Here is a 24173-nt window from a genome sequence, read left to right as displayed (position 1 = left end):
GGTTCTTTTGAGATGCCATTAAGTATCACGGTGGCACAGTGGTTAGCACTGCTACCTCGCATCGCCAGAGACCCGGGTTCAATTCCCGCCTCAGGTGACTCTCTGTGTGGAGTTTACACATTCTCCCCGTGTCTGCATGGGTTTCCTCCGGGTGCACCGGTTTCCTCCCACAATCCAAAAATGTGCAGGTTAGGTGAATTGGCCATGCTAAATTGCCCGTAGCATTAGGTGAAGGGGTAAATGTGGAGAATCGGTCTGGGTGGGTTACGCTTCGGCGAGTCGGTGTGGACTTATTAGGCCGAAGGGCCTGTTTCCACACTGTAAGTTATCTAATCTAATCTAATCAAATCACTATTACATAAAAATGTAACTGGAATTTAATCATCATATCTTCTCTATGTTTTGTTTCTTACTCATGCACCCATCTACATTGGGCTTTATTTAGTCATCTGTTTATATGTAGGATGGTGTGAAAATGTGCATTGGCCATCCAAGAATGATGGTCATGGTGCATTAAAAGCTTCAGGTTTGCTTCGCTCCTGCTTGAAAACGTATTGAGTATAGGTCTGGATTGTACTCTATCCCAATATATGAGTCAATGCTTGTTAACATACTTTCTGACTAGAAATCCTCTAACTGGAAAGTTTAGCTTATTTATTGTATGTTTTTGTGCAATCATGCTACATGATGCTTTATTTTATCTCTTCTGTTCATTTTCTAGGTTTGTTGGAGTTAATTTCTGGACTTCTATTCTTCACTTGCATAATAATGAATCATTGTCATTTCTTGCCAGTTTTGGGCCTCTTGCTCACCCTCATTTTAAATCCTCAGCATTGTTGCTCCACAATGCTTTCAGCTGCCTCATCCCTAATTCCCTTGCTAAACACCTCTGCCTCCTTACCTATCTTTTTTTATAAGACATTTGTTAAAATCTAGCTTTTTAATTAGACATTTGGTTCATTCTTTTTTTAAAATAGAAAGCATTATACTCTTTCAGAGATCACAGAACTCTGAAGTACAGAAAGGCCTCTTTATGCAGGTGCAGAAATTGATGCGAATTTATTGCAAAGGAAATAAATCAGAAGAGGTTTTTTTTATACTTGTACAAGGCACTACTGAATACTGCAGCTTTATCCTCCTTATTTCAAAGCATAATTGCTTTAGAGCAGTTCACAGAAGGTTTGCTTGACTCATTTCCTGAGCATATGAACAAAGATTTGAGTAGGTTAAACCTTTATCTGTTAGAGTTTGAAAGAATGAGAGATGATCTTACTGAAGTATAAACTTGATGCGGTGGATGCTGCATGGATGTTTTCCCTAATGAGGGAGATAAAACTAATTTAAACGTAGAGGTCTCCTTTTTTAAGTTCTAATATCTGTCTGATTTGGTGTCACTATTTGTTTGATAATATTTCTGAGGTGCTTTGCATGATTCAGTCTTAAAAATATTACACGTTCAAGTGATTGTTGGATCAGAGCTGAGTTAACTCCGTGGTACAATATTTAGTAGTGCCAACACCTTTTGTAATTAGGCACTTCAGAATTTAATTTAAGCACCACAATAATTCTGTTCACTTTCTATGGAGGGTTTTATCTTCTCTTGACATTCTATTATATAAGATTACTATGTATTCGAAATTGGGAAGGCATCTAATTGCTTGCTTTTCTGCAGCCTCCCGGAACAGAGTGTGGTGTTCTAATCGCCATCCACTGGGTCAAGTTTTATTTTTTTCTAGTCTAAGTTAATATTCTGAACTTGTCTGTCCACGTGAATATGGTTAGTTTTCATATTGAGGCCTAGTATTGATCCTACATTGCACAAACTAAACATCAACATTGCATTGCTATGTTGGCAGATGATATTTCTCCACCTATTGATCAACTGGACAGTGCTTTACATGAGAAGGAGATTATTCCAACATCAAATGATACTGATGGTGATTTGGGGTCCCAAACACGACCTGCTGTTCCCACAGGTTATTCAAAGCAGTTTCAGAAGTCATTACCACCTCGATTCCAACGTCAACAGGTAAGAAGTGAATTGGCATTTTGGGAGAAAAATATGTTGTGGGTCAACTCTGATCCAACTAGGGTCAAGCTCTTCTAGATCTAGTAAAATGTTGATTTAACTCATGATTTGAGTGTAGAAGATCCCAGGGGAAACCGTGACTATGGCATGGTAAAATTTAGAATTCAGTGAGAGAGAAACAAGAGTTGTTAGCATCTGTGCTAAGCTTAAATTAAGGGTAATTATAAAGGATTAAAAGGCAGAACGGATGAAGTGGACTGACAAAGAGTTTAGCAGATCAGCCTGTTGATGAACAAGCATGGAAAGAAGTAACCACGGATAATAGTGAAATTGAGGATTGTATCAAATTGAAAGAAAATTCTCTGGCTTACCAATTCCGTTTTGAGAGTTTTAAACCAATAAAAGATGACCAAAACTTTAGTGAAAAGTTAACTTTCAGGATGAGCTAGCAAATAAGATATAAATAGACAGAACTTACTTAAATATATAAAAATGAAAAGAGAGGGCAAAGTGAACCTTGAGGCTTAGGAAATAGTAATGGGGAGCCAGGAAATGGCAATGAAGTTGAATAAAATTTTCATTTTTCATAGCTGAGCACACTAATACCATTCTAAAATTATGAAAAAGTCAAGGAACAAATGACAAGCTAACAGTAAAAATATATAGTCACTATGAAAGGGGATGCACTGTAATCTTCCAAGAAAGTTTAGGTCCTAGAAAAGTCCTGTAGGATAAGGCAACTATAACAGAGTATTACCTTTATTCAAAAATTGAAGGAGTCAAGGAAATATGCTAGTTAGCTAAAGTCTGTGAAAATGTTAGTGTCCATGATATAAAGGATGCATTGGCAGGGCATTTAGAAATGCACACGTAAGGTCAGCAGGCTGCATGAAAGTGAAATCATGCCTGACAAATTTGTTGGAATCCTTTCCTGGAGGTGAGAACCTGGAGAGAGAAAAAGAAACCCATAGGTGTAATATGTTTGGATTTTCAGGTGTTTAAGGTACCCCAAATGAGGCTACTTAGAGCCCATGGCGTAAGCATGTATAGAGGATTGGCTAACAGAAGGCAAAATGAGAATAAGAGGGGCGCTTTCAAGATGACCCATAACCAGTGGAGTGCAATGCCATCAGGTCATTGCTGTGGCCACATTTAGTTCCAATATGTATGAGCGACCTGGAGAGGAAAGTGAATGTATTGTCTCTGTTTGTGGATGATACAAAAGTTCATGGAAGCAAGTGATGAGAATGACAGAGTTTACAGTGGGATACAGACAGGTTAAGTTAGTGGATAGAAACTTAGCAGCTGGAATATAATTTGGGGAAAGGTGACAATGTGCACTTTGGCAGAAAGAATAGAGGGAAGGAATATTATTTCAGTCAATCAAGAAAGAATGCTCTGAGACAGATGGATTTGGGGGTACTCATCCATGAATCACAAATAAGAGTAGAAGTTCAGCAAGTAATAGGGAAGGCAAATGGGATGTTGACAATTTATTTCTAAGGGAATGGAGTTTGAAATCGAGAAGTCTTTTGAAACTATACAAAAACTAGTGAGGCAATGCCTAGATCACTGTGAATAGTTTTGGTCCCTCTACCTAGGGAAAGGCATTAGAGGCAGTCCAGAGTGGCTTCACTTGATTGACCTTTGGTATTAAAGGATTTTTCCTTTGAGGAGAGATTGAGTAGATTGAGTCTGTACTTATTGGTGTTTAGAAGAACATGAAACGTGATAGTCTTTGGAGGTTTGACAGGGCAGATGCTGAACATTTGTTTCTGCTTGTGGGACAGTTTAGGACCAGAGGGCATAATCTCTAGGCAGGCAAAACTACCTGAGTATTAAATCGGGGGAATTCTTTACTGGAGAGGCAAGGCTGAGATGGTCTTTTTTAATCAGGTAAGGATTCTGGAGAAAAGGCAGGAAAGTGGAGTTGTTCACAAAATCAACAGTGATCTCATTGAATAGTATCGCAGATGTAATGGAATGAAGAGCCTTTATCATCATCATAAAGTCTGATGGATTAAAAGATTGCTGAAGTAGTAAAAAGGTGGATCACACAGCAGGCAACATTGTTTTAATTTTTTTTAACGTTGTTAAATCAAGGGCTTACTAGTGTCATGCATTAGTTACTCTGTTGCCATTGTGATCCAGAAGTGGAAATGATGTCTGACAAGTAAGTCTCAGTTTGACTTTGAATCCTGCAGTTGTAACTCATTCCTTTTAGCTTTGTTTGTTACATTCTCTGTCACTGTCACCATGTCGTCTCCTTTTCCCCCTACTCCAGCCTGACAATTAGATACACCATTGTTCTGCCATTCTCACATTCATGACTTGGTGGTGCTGGTGTTAGACTGGGGTGGATAAAGTTAAAAATCAACACCAGGTGATAATGCAACAGGTTTATTTGGAAGCACTAGCTTTTATAGCGCCGTTGCTTCATCAGCTCATTGTGGAGGTTAAGATCATGCCCACAGCCAAAGGAGTCCAGTGTTATGGAGTTGTGATACAGCAAACAATCTTAGATTCTTCTTAGAATTCTCACATTCAGATGATTGTAATCTGAAGATAGCCCTGACCTCCACCCCAACCCAGCATAAATGCTGCCCCCTCCACACTTCACTTTGGCTGTGATAAAGAGTCATCTGGACTCAGCGTTAGCTTGCTTCCTTTCTATGAATGCTGCCTGACATTTTGTAATCCCCAGCATTTTTCGTTCTCAGTAAAGATGCCAGCATCTGCAGTAATTTGCCCCTCCTTTCTATATGTTTGTTTATGCTTCGGTAACTATTTTATGCCTGTCTGAGTCATAAAATTGTACACCTTGAAATAGGCAAGTTTGAAGTAAGCATTTCAAGTTGACTAATAAGGATACCTAATTTTATGAAATGGCAAATTCTCGCCTGCCCTTAAATTTTAATAGCACCACCAAAATGAAAATAACGTGGAAGTGCTGGTATTACACAACATGAGGTCAATATGTATTTTTATAAGTGTCTGTTGCAACTAAATTACTATTAACATATTATAACCGTAGTTGCATTAAAGTGTCTTAATTAAGTTTGCTTCTTTTTTAGGAACAGATGATGAAGCAACAACAATGGCAACAGCAACCATCAGGTGTTCATCAGCAACAAACACAGTCTCAAACTCCAGCCCAACTCCAATCTCAAGCTCAGCCTCAGCCTTCTGGAGCTCCTGTGCCACCTCCACAGCACAGGCCCTTGTACCAGACTCCATTAGCCCCACCTCATCACCAACATTTAGCTTCTATGGGATTTGATCCACGTTGGATTATGATGCAGTCGTACATGGATCCACGAATGATGTCTGGAAGGCCATCAATGGACATGACACAAATACACCCTGGTTAGTAATTTATAGGTAGCAGTTTTTTTTGTGTCACTTTTTTGTTTTCTCCAAGTGCTCTGAGGTGAAGCTCAGCAAGAGTATCTTTGGAGTTGAATGTTAATCTTAACAAATGCACAGCTATTATTTTAGGTGTTCACTTCTAATCGCTTAATACTAACCAAAGAGAATTGGGATGTTTACAGCACAAAAAGAGGTCGTTTATCCATTGTTCCAGCTCTCAGCAAAAGCAGCTTAGATAGGGGAAATGGAACTAACTTTTAGCCATTTCAGGTTTTTTTTTCTTTTTTAATTAAGGCCAGTAACAGAAAAAAATTGCATAAAACTGAGAATTAATCATTCACAAACTTACTTTTTCAAGAGAATAGTTTTTTTTCAGAGCTGAGGATCGCTATTGCTTTAAGCATCAGCACAGTTGTGCATCAGCACTTCAACATCACATTTTCCGTTAGTTAGTTTTCCTATGATTATCTTGATGCTTTTCAGATTCTAATATGAATCTTTTGTTGAATAAAATCTGTATTCTAATTCTTAGGATTCTAACAGTCAGCCGATACACATTTAACACTTCCTTTCTATATTGTGTCTGGCAGGTATGATGGCACCAAAATTAATGAGAAGAGACCAGATGGACAGTTCCGGTTCAGGGTCTGAATCATTTGACCATCTGTCACGGCCAGCTAGAGATCATACCATTCAGTCCACTGAACCTCGACTAGTGTGGAGCTCAGAATCTTATCCTCATACAGAGCCACAGCAAGCTACTACCCCTCCAATTGTAATGGAAGAATCCAAAGATCCCAGGTAAGTTTCGTGCTATGATTTGCCATAAAGGTTTTACTTGTTTCAAAAACCACTGATTTTACAAATATGAATTAATTTTTGGTCTGAGTGAATTTTCTAATCTTATCATCCTTTTCATCAATCTGGTTATAATTTGATCTAGTGCTCTTTGGCTAGGATATGTGGGGTGGGAGAGGTAAAAATCCATCTGGTTATCTGCTTGTAATTATTCACTATCATGTGTTAAATAATTTTTGGATTCTGGATGAAGGTAAGAAGGATTCAGGCATTACATCCTGTCATAGTGAGATAGCTTGCCAATGCTGTTCAGGCTTTTGTGCTGAGATGGGGATGACACGCCCAACATGTATGATGTAGCAGGAAGTCTTTGTATGGAACTCAAGCTGGTGCTGATTAAGAAATAGCAGTAATGCCTCTCAGTGACACAAATATAATTGTTGATTTAACAGTGGGTTACATGAATATGTTCTGCAGTTCAGACATTTTGGCATTTCTAAACCCCATGCAACTTCAATCATTTTATTATATCTTTAGGCCTGAGATGACGGTGGAACAAGAGAGAAAGACACCTTATTCCACAGAGAAAAGACAACTGTCTCCACACTTGAATTTACTGAATCAAGAACTCTTTAGGGACAAGACTGATGAAGAAAAGGGGAAGTTTGCAAACAAATCATTGGAAGATATTCAACCTGTTCAGTCTGACAAAGTGGCTGATACTGTAAAGCTGGAACCTGTGGATTTGGCTGTGGCCCGGGGTGCACAGGAAGAACCTGTACCACAAGCAGAACCTCGAACAGTCTTAAAGAGAAGTTTATCTCATGGGTCAAATCACTCATTGAAGTTGGAAGTCGAGAAGAGTGATTCTCTCCCAGTGGCAGTCAAAATACAAAACCGAACGAATGAATCAAAAGATCAGCAAGACAAACCAGAAGAAAAATCAAAAAAAGAAAGTAAAGCATTTGATGGAGTAAAGAATGAAAAGCAGTTTAGAAGGGAATCCAGGCATGACACACGTTGGGGTCCTAGACCAGCTTCTAGGAGAGATGAAGGTTACATAAGACCAGTGCGACGTTGTGGCCCAATTAAAAAGCCTGTACTAAGAGACATGAAAGAAGAACGTGAACAAAGAAAGGAAAAAGAAGATCGTCATTCCATTCCAATCAAAGGTAATAAAGCTCCAAAAACTGAAAAGAGAGAACCTTCTCAGGCAATTAATAAGAGCAGCAGCAAAGCGGAACCTGAAAAGTCTCTTCCAGAGAGTTCTGTGCCAGTTGTTAAAAAGGCATGTCAGGACATAAAACCATTAATAGATAAAAGTGAGACACTTCCTCCTGTTCCGCCAGTTAGTAAAACTGTAAGCAATCAAGCTACTTCGGTTCCAGTACCAAAGGATGAGAAGCACGAGAAGCCACATGTTAAGAATCATCTCTCCGAAAGGCAGCGTATTGATAACCGGTTTCCTATCAGGCGAGATTCTGGTTTGCCCCCACGTAATTATCGCAAAGAGGTTAGGGAGCAACGTGACTGGATTCCTGACCAAGGTTACAGGGGAAGAGGCCGTGGAGAATTTTATTCTCGAGGCCGCAGCTTTAGAGGATCTTATAACGGCCGTGGTCGTGGGGGAAGAGGTCGCAGCAGAGAGTATCCTCGTTACAGGGAGCCAAGGCCAAGGTTAGAACACGTGACGAGTGCTCCTTCATTTCGGCAAAGAGAAGAAAGTGAAACACGCAGTGAAAGCTCTGACTTCGAAGAGGTTCCTAAACGTCGCAGACAACATGGCTCTGAAACAGATTCTGATACTGAAGCTCATGAAAGTGCAAGCGATACAATTTCTGACAAAGAAAATCCAAGTAAAGGGAAACGTCTGAAGAAAGAAGGTCGGCCAGAGAGTAAACCAATTCAAAAGTCCTTTAAATCTGAAAGTAACTTTAAGGTTGACAATAGATCATCAGAAAAGCCCCCTTTAAGAGAGGATGACTCAAAGCCAAAACCTGGTTTTCTTCCAAGAGGGGAACCTTCAAGGCGTGGAAGGGGAGGAATGTTTAGAGGAGGCAATAGAGGTGCTGGAGGCCGTGGTGGCTCAAGATCTGCACCATTGAGGAAGCCAGGGCCTTCTAATTCAATATGGCCTCCAAAGTTAGAGAATTCCAGAAGAGATGATGATGTGAAAAAGGTCGATCATTTTGAAACTCCTCCTTTTGAGAGAAGACATGTTAAACCGGACCGTAAATTTGACCATAGCAGAGAACGTCTTCGTAAGCAAAGACCTACACGCCCACCAAGACAAGACAAACCACCGAGATTCAGGCGTTTGAAAGAGCGAGAAGCTGCAGCTAAAGTAAATGAAACCACCACAACTGTTGTGACAAATGCAACCTCCAGCAGTACTGTGCAGGAGCACACACATTCCTTGGATGTGGCTGGGAGCAAGTCACCAGATTTATCTAATCAGAACTCTTCAGATCAGGCTAATGAAGAATGGGAGACTGCTTCTGAAAGCAGTGACTTCAATGAGAGGCGTGAAAGAGATGAAAAGAAAGTGATGGATGTCAACTTGCAGGCTACAACCAAGTCTGGAGAAAATAATCTCCTTCCCAAGCGGGATGCTGCAAAGAGAAGTTTTTCCAGCCAACGTCCGTGCACCGACCGGCAGAATCGTAGAAGCAATAGTGGAGCAAACAAACCGAACAGAAACTACTCTGGGAGCAAAAATGAAAGGCGCAGTGGAATGTCGTCAAAGCCTGGTAGAAGGGGGTAGGTAAAAAAAACTCTAACTTTTGGACAATTTATTCAAGCCATTTGTTTATCAAAACATGATTTTAAGTGACTTCTGAAACTTGACACAATTAACATTTCACTTGAAACCTAACTACCAGTGTATTTTAAGATACTTACTGATTAACAGTAACCTGCCTAAATTAACTTCCTGTCTAACAAAAATATTGTTGATGTTTCAACTAGTGAAAGTTGGTAACAGGCTGATTTTTGTTTCTTCCTTTTTAGCTTATCAAAGTTAGAACAGTAAGTATTGTGCGACTTTTTTTGTCATAATATTGGTACACAGAGACTATCCACCATTTCTCCCCATTCTTACTGAGGTGCTCATTTTTATCATGTGCCTTTAATTTCTTTCGGTTTCTAGAATTGCATATGCTACATGAGTTGACTTGTGTATCACCCAAATTCTCTGTCCAAATGCTATTCTTCCCTGGTTTAATTCCACAAATAATAGAGTATTGCAAACTGTGTTAGCTCTCTGTGAAGCAGATATATGTATTTATTACCCAGTTAAAGTGTATTGGCATCGAAAGCTGCCGTGTTGCACAGACCCTGAAACATCGGTAACGTTTTAGGCATTATCAAAAAAAACTGGCCAAGCAAAAATCTGATGGGTGTCCATGACTCAGTATCAGGATAAAGCAAACAGACATTTCATTGAGCTTAAGCTTATGGGCATCAAAAATGGGAGCATGGCCAGGGGAACCAGTAGTGTGTGGTTGCAAAGCGTATTTCAATAGAGAGATTGCCTGAGGTAGTGTTCGTTGAGCTGAAGTGGAATGTTTGTGAATTTGTATTAAAGGCATGTCAGAGTGCGATAGAAAGAACTTTTCTCTGCTTAGTATATCAAATAAAAGTCTTTTGTTACTGATATCTTGACCAAATGTAGAAAGTGTTCCTCTTCATCAACAGATGTACCCTTGAGCTCAAAATTTCACTTTTAATAAAAAGTACGCATTAAATAACATTCAGTATGTTCATCCGGTAAATGCTTCCCTTCATGTAGGAGCAATATTGTCACAGTTGTACTTCCAGTTTATATTATGACCACTGCAACTTTAATGTTTTCTTTGTGTGGCATTTGTTACATTTTGTGAAGAATTTTACCCACTTTTTTGGATGTGGGAAACTTGATAATCAATTTTGGATATCATGTTTGTAAATACACGATTGAGGTGGCCACTAGGAGCAATTTTCCTAGAAAGAACCTTAATTGGGTTTTGATTATTGCCTGTAGGTGACTCTTGCCCATCTTTTGCCTTTGCCCATGTTTGCCTTTGTTTTTCCCCTGATAACAACATGGAAGTCGACTGCACTTGTAAAACTTGGGTCGTGTGCCAAATGAAAACTGAGCATTAAATGTTGGGGTGCACTGTTTCGGTAGAGTACTGAAATTGCTGTGAATCTAACTTGTGGGGATGATTAGTGCTGACATCTGAGTGTTCTGCTTAACCCCAAGTTCACAAAAAGGTTGAGGGGCTGAGATGGGACAGAATTTGTTAGTTGCATTCAGGAGGGATTCTTGAAACAATATGTAGATAGTCCACCTAGGGAATGGCTGCATTAGGCCTTGTACAGGAGAGTGAGGTTTCAGTGGGGGAGCATTTTGGGAATGGTGATCATAATTTTGTAATTTTTAAGGTAGCTATGAAAAAGAATAAGACTGAAGAAAAGTAAGGAGATTGCTGAGGCCTTGACACAGATCTTTGTAGCCTTTTTTGCTACAGGCAAGATCCCAGAAAACTGGAGAATAGCCACTGTTTACCTTTGAGGATAGTACAGGAAATTATAGGCCGCTGAGCCATACATCACCAGTATGGAAATTATTAGAAGATTTTTAGAGACCGGATTTACTCACATTTTTGAAGAGAATACACTTATTAGGAATAATCACATCACTTTATGCAGGGGAGGTCTTGTCTCAAACTTGATTTATTTTTTGGGAAGTAACGAAGATAATTTGAAGGTAAGGCATTGGATGCTGTCTACATGGATTTTACTAAAACATTTGCCATGGCTGGTCTGGAAGATCAAACCAGATGGAATCCATGGTGAGTTGGCAAGTTGGATATGAAATTGGCTTGGAAGACAGAGGCTAGTTGTGAGGAGTGTTTTTCTGACTGGAGGTCTCTAACCTGCAAAGGTCAGTGCTGAGACCTGTTTGTAATATAAATGCTTGTGTCTATGTAATATGGTGTAAATATTGGTCTAGTTAGTAAGTTTGCAGATAATACAATGCAAAATGTTGGTGGAGTTGTCGAAGTGAGCAAGCATATCAAAGGATGCAGCAGGATATAGATCAGGGTAAATTGGGTGGAGAAATGGGCCAATGGAGTTTAATCCGGACAAGTAAGGTGATGCATTTTGGGAAGTCAAATGCAGGAGAAAAGCAAATGGCAGGACACTTATGGCCATTGATATACAGAGGGATCTTGGGGTGTGTAAGTCCATAGCTCACTGGACGTGGCAATGCACGTGAATAAGGTGGTTAAGAAGGCATATGACATGTTTGCCCTAATTGATCTCAAGATATTGAATCTAAAGATTGACAGGTCATCCTTCAACTGTATAAGACTTTCAGGTGATATTTCAAGTATTGTGTGCAGTTTCTGGTTGCTGCACTACAGGAATGATTTGGAGGCTTTGAAAAGGGTGGAGAAAAAATTTACCAAGGTGTTTCCTGGATTGGAGTATTATTTACACTGAGAGGTTGGACAAGCTTGGATTTTTTTCACTCGAGCGTGAGAGGCTGAGGGGCAATGTGATAGAAGTATACAAAATCATGAGGGGCGTGGATAGTTAGTCTCTTTCCCAGGGTGAGGGAAAAATGTAAAGGAGGTGTGCAGCAGTTTTTTTTTTAAACACAGGGTTATTGATGCCTGGAACATGCTGCAAGGGGAGGTGGTAAAAGCAGATATGATAGCAATGTTTAACAGGCATATAGACTGATATATGAACAGGCCAAGAATAGAGGGCTATGGACCAAGTGCAGGCAGATGGGATTTTGTTTAGATTAGTATTATGGTCAGCATAGATATATTGGGCCAAAAGGCCTGATCCTGGGCTGTACTATTCTATGTATGCTGGGTTGAAGAAACGCAACAGACACTTTTTATTTTAGAAAGTTAGTCATAGAAAGAACTGTTGGAAAGGATAACTACAAGAGATGCATTTTGAGAAGGCAGTGGGTATTAGTAGATATTTTGGTATGAAGTCTAGGTAATTGAAAACAAGATAATGGATGGTGTCAAGAAGGGAGAGGGAGGACGTACAAAAGATGAGCAAAAGGATTTATGTTCAAATGTAGTTTATGTCAAATCAAAAATGGGACATTTATAAAGCAATGTCATAAGGGCTTAACTTTGAACAGTTAGAACTTCTGGGATAGTTGCAAAAGCTTAAGAATTAATGGGTGCATCTTCACCTTCAGATAATTGCAATGTAGAGTTGTTTTTATACCTGGTGTTTTTTTCAGCATGACCTATTTCCCCATTGTATTACCTGATTGGGCATGTAATGCACTGTATGTCTTTAGGGGATGGTGGTTAGTTTCTTGTTTGTTTATGGTTTGTGCAATGTAGGCCTTTTGAAGAGAGAACAGCAATGATTGGTATTGATCCCACCAGCAGTAACATGGCTCATCATCCAGGGGAATGTAGTAACACTGGCTCAGCTCCAAGGTCTACAAAAGACGCAACTGGCAAGAAACGAGAAGAATCCAAATCAACAAAGAAACCAAAAGAGAAGCCTGATGCTCTGTCGCAGTTTGATCTGAATAACTATGCTAGTGAGTATTAACATTGGCATTACTCTAGATCATGCCTCAACAATTGAAGTGTAATTCAGTTTTGAATTAAAAACTTATTTATGATTAACCTCTTAAATTTTGAAATTTCATCTAATTTTCATCGCAGTGGGCTTATTAATCAACTTATCAGCTTCCAGATGTAATGAGTTATCTTGTGTCCTACTTTCGAGATGATTGCTATGAAGTACCCAAAGTGGGAAGGCATGTTAGAGATCCGTTCATGTGAGCGGGCTGTGGGTTTATGCTTTATCAGATTGCTGAATTTTTAGCATGAGGGAAAAATATCAATTTAAGACAAGTGATTTTTCCACTGGGGAGTAACCTATCCATAATTGCTCCATGGAAAAAACACTGTAGACATGTGGAGACTGTGTTTAAGGAACAGTTGTTGCGAGTGATGCATAAAGCGTTCCTCTTAGACAGGCAAGAAGGGGTAAGATAAAGGAACCTTGGATGACGAGAGCGGAGGAGCATCTCATCAAAAGAAAGAAGGCAGCTTACGTAAGGTGGAGGAAGCAAGGGTCTTGCTCAGCTCTAAAGGATTACAGGCAGGCGAGGAAGGAGCTCAAAAATAGTCTGAGGAGAGCCAGGATGGGGCACGAAAAAGGCTTGGCAGGGAGGATTAGGGAGAATCTAAAGGCATTTTACACGTGAGGAATAAGAGAATGATCAAAGAAAGAGTAGGGAATAGCATAGGGAACTTGTGTATAGAGTCTGAGGAGGTAGGGGAAGCCCTAAATGAGTTTTTTGCTTCTGTCTTTACTAAAGAAAAGGACCTTGTAGTGAACGAAACCATTGGGGAGCAGCTAAGCATGCTGGAACGGACAGAGATTGAGGAAGCTGATGTGCCGAAAATTTTGACATACATTAAGATTGACAAGTCGCCAGGGCCAGACCAGATTTGTCCTTGGCTGCTTTGGGAAGCAAGAAATGTGATTGCTTCGCCGCTTGCAAAGATCTTTGCGTCCTCGCTCTCTACCGGAATCATACCTGAGGACTGGAGGGAAGCAAACGTAATTCCTCTCTTCAAGAAAGGAAATCGGGAAATCCCCGGCAATTACATTCCAGTCAGTCTCACGTCTGTCGTCTGCAAGGTGATGGAAAGGATTCTGAGGGATAGGATTTATGACCATCTGGAAGAGCATGGCTTGATTAAATGCAGTCAGCTCTGCTTTGTGAGGGGCAGGTCATGCCTCTCAAATCGTATTGAGTTCTTTGAGGATATTGCTAGACAAGTTGATGAGGGTCGAGCAGTGGATGTGGTGTATATGGACTTCAGAAATGCATTTGATAAGATTCCCCATGGTAGGCTCATTCAGAAGGTCAGGAGGAATGGGGTACAGGGAAATTGAGCTGTCTGGATACAGAATTGGCTGATTGACAGAAGACCGCGAGTGGCAGTGGAAGGAAAGCATTCTGCCTGGAAGTCAGTGGTGAGTGGTGTTCCACAGGGCTCTGTTCTTGGGCGTCTACTCTGCAATTTTTATTAATGACTTGGATGAGGAGATTGAAGGATGGGTTAGCAAGTTTGCAGGCGACACAAAGGTTGGAGATGTCATTGACAGTATAGAGGACTGTTGTGGGCTGCAGCGTGACATTGACAGGAAGCAGAGATGGGCTGAGAGGTGGCAGATGGAGTTCAACCTGGATAAATGCGAAGTGATGCATTTTGGAAGGTCGAACTTGAAAGTTGAGTACAGGATTAACCTACTGCGAATCCTCTTGAAAGGATGCCTTCCTTGAAGAAGCTCTCTTCCTCCCTCTACAAGGATTTCAGTGAGTCTCTCTCTCACTGCACTCCCCAGGTCATCTCCTCTGCACAGAAGCTCTTCAGCCACGTTCTCAAACAGACTCGTTACCACAGCCACATCTCCTTCCTCAGCACCTGCCTACGGAACCGACTGATCCCACACGGACTCCGGACTACATTCCAACCAACAAAATTTGGACCCAACCAGGACAACCTGTACCTACAACAAATCCGAAACCTCCAGCAACAGACCTCCCTCCGGATCCTCCGCTCCACCCTTGCAGCCATGCGTCACTACCTACATTCCCTGCAATCAGCCCTACCCCAGCTCAGGACAATTCCTGATGAAGGGCTCTGGCCCGAAACGTCGAATTTCCTGTTCCTTGGATGCTGCCTAACCTGCTGTGCTTTAACCAGCAACACATTTTCAGTACAGGATTAAAGACAGGATTCTTGGCAGTGTGGAGGAACAGTGGGATCTTGGTGTGCAGGCACATCGATTCCTTAAAATTGCCACCCAAGTGGACAGGGTTGTTAAGAAAGCATGTGGTGTTTTGGCTTTCATTAACAGGGGGATTGAGTTTAAGAACCGTGAAATCTTGTTGCAGCTCTATAAAACTTTGGTTAGATCGCACTTGGAATACTGTGTCCAGTTCCGGTTGCCCTATTATAGGAAAGATGTGGATGCTTTGTAGAGGGTTCAGAGGTGTTTTACCAGGATGCTGCCTGGACTGGAGGGCTTATCTTACGAAGAGAAGTTGACTGAGCTCGGATTTTTTCATTAGAAAAAAGGAAGAGAGGGGACCAAATTGAAGTATACAAGATAATGAGAGGCATAGATAGAGTTGATAGCCAGAGACTTTTTCCCAGGGCAGAAATTGTTAACACGAGGGGTCATAGTTTTAAGCTGTTTGGCGGAAAGTATAGAGGGGATGTCAGAGGCGGGCTTTTTACGCAGAGAGATCTGAGAACATGGAATGCATTGCCAGCAGCAGTTGTGGAAGCGAGCTGATTGGGGATATTTAAGAGACTCCTGGACATGCATATGGTCACAGAAATTTGAGGGTTCGTACATTAGGTTTACCTTACAGGAGGATCAATGGTCGGCACAACACCGTGGGCTGAAGGGCCTGTTGTGTGCTGTGCTGTTCTATGTTCTGTAAGTTGCCACAGTAACTATTCCATGCTATGACTGGTTTAGAATGGTATAGATGTCTGTGAGGTTACTCACTCTTCCTGTCTTTAGTTTAACTGCTTTATAGCACAATTTGGATTCTCTTCTTTCAGTTTTCGGTGCAAGTGAACCTCCCTGATTTTTCTATGTAAAATATTTTGTTCTCCTGTTGCATGACAAATTCTTGCCCTTTTGTTTTGTGGAGCTATCATTGTTTCACATTTACGTTCTATAATGTTGGAAATCAAGGTGGTTTATGTTTGACAATTCAGTGTGTCATTGTAGGTGTGGTGATCATCGATGATCACCCAGAGGTGACAACAGTTGAAGATTCTCAGTGCAGCACAACCGATGACGGATTTACTGAAGTTGTGTCAAAGAAACAACAGAAACGTCTCCAAGATGAGGAACGTAGAAAGAAAGAAGAGCAAGTTGTACAGGTGACTGACAAATATTCAACCTTGTATCAATGTTTAGAGGTCTTTATAAATTGTATTCAGAAGTAACTAATGCCTTGCCCTGATGCAATAATATTAAAATTTCTGTAGACTGGTTTGCTGGATTTTGCAGGGTATAGTTGTGATGTTTCTGAATCAGAATGAAATCGAATGGAAACTAAAATTGGTATAACCATTGTAGTGTTGTAATACACTTAATTTACAGTTCCAAGCTCAGTATTAAGTAATATAATGCCATAGTTCCCCCCCCCCCACGTGTTCCATAATGCATTATTTAGCATGTAATAGGAACTTAAGTACTACCATGTCATGTATAGAATATTAAATCAAAAATTGTCTATGCTCAAATATAAATTCTGAAACATTGATCTGATGAATTGGCTTTTGCCATGATTTATTTTTTTAAATTTTGTTTTGAGATTTAGATCTGTGAATTGAAGTTCTCTGTGCTACATTCTGATGTTTTAAGAATTTGTGCACTGTGCAGTTGAAGAGATTTTTATAATCATTTGGTTGTTCATACAGAATTGGAACAAAAAGAATGTGAATGAGAAGGGGAGAGGCCAGAATTCTAAACTGCCTCCGCGATTTGCAAAGAAGCAGCAACAGGCAGCCCAACAGGCTCAAGTGCAGACACCAACTTCAGTCCCATCACAAGTTCAATCTCAACAACAGGCTGGTACTCTGACTTCAGCTGCAGTTCCAGCTCCAGATCCAGCAGTAATTGAAGTTCCTGCTCCGACAGCATCTCCAACTGAGACTGCCATTACAGTTCAAGAACAGTCCAAGGTGCAGGGTGGGAACTGTGCATCAGGAAATAATGCAGAGAATAAAGCAGTGACTCCTCCACAAATGCATGACACATTGGAAGCAGAGCTGTGGGACAACAAGATGAATTCATCCACTGTCATTGCGGAAGTCACCACAAAATGTTAGTATGAATTAGGTTTTCTTTAAACTGTTCGTTATCTTGCTTCCTTCCTGTTTTATGTATATGTTTTGTATGTACCATTTGTGTTAGTTATTTCAAAGAGCTGTTGGTATAATCTTATTCTCTTGCCTGTTCTCCATATTCTTTTTAATTTGTAATATTTGTCCATTTTTCATTTTAAAATGTACTTGAGGGTTTTGCTTCCACCTTTGGTTTTGTTAGAAAATGCTGTGCTCTGGCAAAGCATTTTTAAGATAATTTGTCTTAACCTTGCCCATTTTGCTTTGTTTGCTCTTAAATGTTATACCTTTCATTAATGGCTTACTAAGCAATGGATATAATTCATCCCAATTTACTTGAGCTTACAGTGGGTAAGTTCATATCCACTCTGCTAAGGGATTATCTTGATATCATTCTATATCCTCACTGTTTCTAAGGTGTGGATCTGCCCACCAAGTTGTCAACTGATCTCTGAGCCACAGCTGCTGCCACATTATCTGTGTCAGTTTTTGTATTGCCAAATTTATCATTGTTTTTTTAAACATCTGTATACTTGCTGCATTTTGTTATCCCATATGATTGCTAGCTTAAAAAAAAGTTCACTATACACTTTCAAGACTTTGTTCTGTGCTCAACTGTTATCAGATCTTGTACAAATTTTTTTAAAGCCATTACTTGGATGAAAATGTTAAAAGTTTCTCTCAGTTGTGGTTAATACTGGAAATTAGTTCAAAAGTTAAAGTTAGTTTCTGTAAATACTAAAATTTCTTGATTTCCGAAGGCTCTGGTGCACTTCTTCGAGTTAGTGTTTGTGTGCCAAGGATTTTCTACTATTTGACTGCTACAAGTGGAATAAATTCTTGGGTGGAGCTGGTTGCTTGGGAAGGGTACTGCAGCTTGAGGCAAAGCCAATTGCAAATCTGTCTTGCATTTCCAAATGAAGAAAAGTTCTGAAAATGCCTTTTCTCATTTTTTGTTTTTCTTCTAGTGGGACCGATTAGTCCTCCACAGCCTCCACCTGTCAGTGCATGGAATAAGCCCTTGGCCTCATTTGGATCTTCGCCAACACCTGAGGCAAGTGTAATTATTTGCATAGTAATGTGTTGGATTTTAAAAATTTATCGTGTGCTGCTTCAGCAGTCCTAACTCTGACAAGTTGATGTACATTATTTCTGAACGAGTATACCTCATTTTTGCCACAATAATACTGGCAATGCTGGTCAGGCAATGTCTGAAATGAGCATATTAATTAATGTTTCTGGTCAGTGGTATTTTGTCAAAACTGGAAAATGTTAGCGATGTAATGATTTTAAGAGTTATGTAGAAAAAAGGACAAAAGAGAAGGTCTGTTATAGGGTTTAAATGATGAGATAGAGGAGATGTAAATCAGATGTATAATGTTATTATCTGGTTATAACTAATTGTTAAACCCATTGAGAGTGGAGGGTAGTAAGATGCATAATTGAAAGATACTATTCCTTGAGCTTCACAGTGCAGAAGGCCAAAGAAATGAATTCTCTAGAATCTGATGATTTTGTTGTGGTAGCTTTTGCTATTTTATTTCCAAATGCCTTCCCACATAAATAAAGTTACTTCAAATAGGTTTTAAGCGCATTGTATATTTTTGCATGTGCAAATAATGGGATGAACATAGTTGAAGTGCAATACTTTTCATGAACTACGAATAAACTATTCAGCAACTTACAGCTACAGTGATTGCTGCGCCTCAGCAATTTCATTGGCAGATTTTTGATTAATTTCCAAATGAATAGGCAAGAATTAAGCAGGATGTCATCTATCCAATATGAATGTTTGCAGCATAGAATGTGCTGGGGCAGAAAGGCCCAGAAAAGATGTGTTAAGAAAGTTGGATACAGTAGATTGGTCTGTTTAGGTCAAGCACATTCTTCCACTGAAGTGTTATAGCATGTTCTTTATCTTTGTAATAAGCACCGGTGGCTCAGTGCTCAGCACCACTGCCTCACAGCACTAGGGACCCAGGTTTGATTCCACCCTCTGGTGACTCTGTGCATGCGTTTGCACATTCTTCCCCAGTTTGCGTTTGTTTTCTGAGTGCTTCGATTTCTGCCCATAGTCCAAAGATATGCAGGCAATGTGGATTGGCAGTGCTACATTACTCCTTGTGTCCAAGGATATGCAGGTTATGTGGAAAATTAGGATAACAGGGATAGGGTAGAGAGTGTAGGTCTGGGTGGGCTGCTCTTAAGAAGATCACTGTGGACTTGTTGGGCCAAGTTGCCTGCTTCCACACTGCAGGGCTTCTATGAGTTGTAACAAATGAACTGAGATGTTCTGATGGTGACTTATTCTGTACACTGAGCAGAATAATTTGAACCAAACGTCCAATTATGGTTGTTTGAGCTTGAGTCAGCAGTGTATTGCTAACAAGCCTGACTTTGTGCCCATATATGAGCGTGTTCTTTTCAGAAGGGAAAATGCAGGAAAGGGGGATACCCAGTGGATGTTCTCCTATTTCATCTGCCTTAGCCACAAGCCCAAAGAACAATTATACCACCCTGGTTGAAGTCAAGGGTCAGTGCTGGTATCTTGCTGATTTGTATGCTGAATACCTCACTTCAAAATGCACTTATCTCTGCAATAACACATTGAGACTATTTAAGGCATATTACGCAGCCCTACTCTACTCTTGGAACTTTACATAAAAAGTTGAAGCATATTCTGTTCTCTGGCATTGAAATCATAATGCTGCTTTGATGAGCGAAAAGTTTCCAAATTAAATCATTACTAATTTTCATGAATACCACTCTCTACATCTGATTTGAAAAATTTCAAATTCAAAGGTAAGTATTCTTGCTTACGTAGATGACTATCTTTTCTTGATTCTACTTAAACATGTGCAAACATCCTAGGAACATTGTCAAAACATTTTGTATTTCAAAAGAGATGTTTCAAAATATGTTTTCTCGGTTGTATTTGTTTGCAGTCAGCCAGAGGTGGTTAGTTAGCAAAGCCAAGGGTTTTCATGATTCATTTTTACTCTATTATTTCTTCCCAGATTTTCTTGGTGAGAGAAAATAAACCAATTACCTGTCTTTTGTTAGACTTATTTTAATTTCTTATTTCAGTTAATATTCATTCTTTTTAAGATCTTGCCTTATCTAAATTTGCAGCATTGGAATAACTGCAGCTTAATCAAGTGTTCATATTCATCACTGACTTAGAAAGTCAATTGGGATTACTAATTAATACAGTCATTTAATATAACTGCATCAACTGTATTCTCCATTCTCTTCCTTGTAGGGAACAGGTTCCAGTCAGGAGAGTGGAAGTGAGCTTGGTATTGATTCTGATCAGTTGGCAGCAAAAAGTAGCACTACTACCAGCACCACTATAACAGCTACTCCCATCACCACTACTGCGACAGCTGCAACAGAGTGTGAAGTGACCTCAGAGGAAAAAGCTGCTGAAAATAAGTTGCCAGAGCCAAAAGAACAGAGACAGAAACAGCCTCGGGCAGGTCCTATCAAAGCACAAAAGGTAAACCACCTTTGCTGTAATTTGATGGGAAAATTGTAGTGAATTAATATATATATCCTGTAGAACATACAGCGCGGTACAGACCCTTCTCTCAATGGTTTCACAGGTTGGTGCAACAATCTGAAACCTGTCTAACCTACACAATTCCATTTTCATCCTAATGTTTATCCAGTGACCATTTAAATGCCCTTAAAGTTGGCAAGTCTACTACTGTTGCAGGTAGAGCGCTTCATGACCCTACTACTGAGTAAAGAAACTGCCTCTGACATCTGTCCTATAACTATCCCCCCACAATTTAAAGCTATGTCCCCTCGTGTTAGCCATCACCATCTGAGAAAAAAGGCTCTCACTGTCCATCATATCTAACCCGCTGATTTTCTTGTGCCTCAATTAAGTCACCTCTCAACCTTCTCTCTAATGAAAACCGCCTTAAGTCCCTCAGCCTTTCTCTTAAGCCCTTCTGTCCATACCAGGCAACATGCTGGTAAATCTCCTCTGAACCCTTTCCAAACCACCACCTTCTATAATGGGTGACTAGAACTATCCGCAATACTCCCAAGTGTGGCCGCACCAGAGTTTTGTACAGCTGCAGCATGACCTCATGGCTCCGAAACCCAATCCCTCTACCAATAAAAGCTAACACACCATATGCCTTCTTAACAACCCTATCGATCTGGGTGGCAACTTTCAGGGATCTATGTACATGGACAACTAGATCTCTCTGATCATCTACACTACCAACAATCTTACTATTAGCCCAGTACATTGTATTCCTGTTGCTCTTTCAAAAGTGAATCACCTTACACTTTTCTGCATTAAACTCCGTTTGCCACATCTCAGCCCAGCTCTGCAGCTTATCTCTGTCCTTCTAATTTGCAACAATCGGCACTATCTACAACCCCACCAACTTTAGTGTCATCCACAAATTTAATAACCCATTCTTCTACTCCCTCATTCAGGTCACTTAAAAAAAAATGACAAACAGCAGTGGCCCCAAAACAGATTCTTGCAGTACACCACTAGAAACTGAAATCCAGGATGAGCATTTCCCATCAACGACCACCCTCTCTGTCTTCTTTCAACTAACCAATTTCTGATCCAAACCCTAACTCACTCTCAATCCCATGTCTCCATGTTTTGTGGAATAGCCTACCATGGGGATCCTTATCAAATGCCTTACTGAAATCCATATACACATCATCAACCACTTTACCCTCATCCACCTGTTTGGTCACCTTCTCAAAGAACTCAATAAGATTTGTGAGGCACGACCTACCTTTCACCAAACTCTGTTGACTATCCCCAACCAACTTATTCCTTTCTAGATGATAAATTTTATCTCTCAGAACCTTTTGTAACATTTTACCCACAACCAAAGTACGTCCCACTGGTCTGTAATTCTCAGCATTGTCTCTATTCCCTTTCCTGAACAAGGGGGACAGCATTTGCTATCCACCAGTTTTGTGGCACGATTCCTGTAGACAGTGATAACATAAAGATCAAAGCCAAAGGCTCAGCAATCTCCTCCCTGGTTTCCCAGAGAATCTTGGGAGAAATCCCATCTGGCCCAGGGGACCTATTTTCACACTTTCCAGAATTGCTAACACCACCACCTCATTAACTTCAATTCTGTCTCGTCCTGTCGCCTGGATCTCAACAACATTTTTTTTCCCCAGTGTGAATACTGACGGAAAATATTCACTAAGCGCTTCTCCTATCTCCTCAGACTCCACACACCATTTCCCACTACTGTCCTTGATTGGCCCTAATCTTGCTCTAGTCATTCTTTTATTCCTGATATAACTATAGAAAGCTTTAGGGTTTCCTTGATCCTATGTGCCACAGACTTCTCATGTTCCCTCCTGGGTCGTCTTAGCGCTCTCTTTAGTCTTTCCTGGCTAACTTCTAACTCTCAAGCACACTGAGCCTTCACATCTCATCCTAACGTAAGCTGCTTTCTTCCTCTTGACAAGAGATCCAACTTGTTTAGTAAACCGCTACACCCTCATTTAATCACTTCCTCCCTGTCTGACAGGCATATAATTATCAAGGACATGCAGTAGCTATTCCTTGAATAAGTTCCACATTTCAACTATGCCCATCCCCTACAGTTTCCTTCCCATCCTATACATCATAAATCTTGCCTATTCGCATTAATTGCCTTTCTCCCAGCTATAATTCTTGCTGTGCAGTATATACCTATCCCTTTCCATCGGTAAAGTAAACATAAGCGAATTGTGGTCACTATCAGCAAAGTGCTCACCTATCTCCAAATCTAACATCTGGCCAGGTTTATTACCCAGTACTAAATCCAATCCAACCCCTTATTGGTCTGTCTGCATACTGTCAGGAAGCCCTCCTGCACATATTGGACAAAAACTGACCTATCTAAAGTACTTGAACTATAGTATTTCCAGTCAATATTTGGAATGTTAAAGTCCCCCATAACAACTACCCTGTTACACTCGCTCCTACCCAGAATCATTTTTGCTATCCTTTCCTCTATATCTCTGGAACTATTCGGAGTTATATAGAAAACTCCTAACAGGGTGACCTCTCCGTACCTGTTTCTAACCTCAGCCCATACTACCTCAGGAGACAAGACTTCAAACTTTCTTTTTGCCACTGTAATACTGTCTTTGACTAATAACGCCACACCCACCCCTCTTTTACCATCTTCTCTGTTCTTACTGAAACATCTAAATGTCAGAACCTGCAACAACCATTCCTGTCTCCACTCTACCCGTGTCTCCAAAATAGCCACAACCTCGAAGTCCTAGGTACCAATCCATCATGCAAGTTCACCCACCTCATTCCAGATGCTCTTGGTGTTGACATAATCCTATTTCAAACCACTTTCCTGCTTGCCAGTGCATTCTTGCAACCTTGAAACCTTATTTCTGACCTCGCTACTCTCAACCTCCTGGACACTGAGACTACAATCAGGTTCCCATCCCCCTGCTGAATTTGTTTAAACCCTCCCGAAGAGCATTAGCAAATTCCCCCCCATCCAGGATTTTGGTACCCCTCTGGTTCAAGTGTAAACCATCCTGTTTGTAGAGGTCCCATCTATCCCAGAATAAGCCCCAATTATCCAGGTATCCAAAACCCTCCCTTCCTGCACCATCCCTGTAGCCAAGTGTTCAAGTCCTCTTTTTCCCTATTCCTTGTCTTTTTATCACATGACACAGGTAACAAACCAGAGATAACAACTGTTTGTTCTAGCTATAAGCTTCTACCCTAGTTCCCTGAATTTCTGCCTTAAATCCCCATCCCTTTTCCTACCTATGTCATTAGTGCCCACGTGGAGCACAACTTGGGGCTGCTCCCCTTCCCCTCAAGGATCCCAAAAACACGATCCAAGACATCATGAACCCTGGCACCTGGGGGCAACACGTCAGCTGTGAGTATGTCTCATTCTCACAGAACCTCCTATCTATGCAGTCCCCAATGACTAATGCTCTGCTCCTCTACCCCTTTCCCTTCTGAACTTGAGGCGGACTGTGTGTAATTTACAGACTGTCTGTCTGTAATTGGTGTGTAAATTGTCCAA

The 24173-nt window shown here is 40.5% G+C and overlaps 1 protein-coding gene across 8 annotated transcripts in view; it reads left to right on the top strand.

Moving 5' to 3' along the window:
* Positions 1-24173, top strand: part of prrc2c (proline-rich coiled-coil 2C) — an 84659-nt gene that overhangs the window by 35540 nt on the left and 24946 nt on the right. For 4 of the 8 annotated variants that reach the window (XM_060830145.1, XM_060830146.1, XM_060830140.1 and 1 more), the window contains exons 13-22: positions 1857-2029; positions 5104-5395; positions 5989-6199; positions 6734-8956; positions 9206-9223; positions 12562-12767; positions 15998-16152; positions 16696-17101; positions 18090-18175; positions 20384-20620. In XM_060830145.1, the coding sequence (XP_060686128.1) occupies positions 1857-2029; positions 5104-5395; positions 5989-6199; positions 6734-8956; positions 9206-9223; positions 12562-12767; positions 15998-16152; positions 16696-17101; positions 18090-18175; positions 20384-20620 (4007 nt within the window). The remainder of the gene's footprint in view (positions 1-1856; positions 2030-5103; positions 5396-5988; positions 6200-6733; positions 8957-9205; positions 9224-12561; positions 12768-15997; positions 16153-16695; positions 17102-18089; positions 18176-20383; positions 20621-24173) is intronic. The other 4 variants (XM_060830147.1, XM_060830142.1, XM_060830144.1 and 1 more) reach the window with 3 other exon arrangements.

This window comes from Hemiscyllium ocellatum, chromosome 9 (genome assembly GCF_020745735.1).
Source record: "Hemiscyllium ocellatum isolate sHemOce1 chromosome 9, sHemOce1.pat.X.cur, whole genome shotgun sequence".
Classification (NCBI taxonomy): Eukaryota; Metazoa; Chordata; class Chondrichthyes; order Orectolobiformes; family Hemiscylliidae; genus Hemiscyllium; species Hemiscyllium ocellatum.
This window is presented reverse-complemented; position numbering and strand designations above follow the sequence as displayed.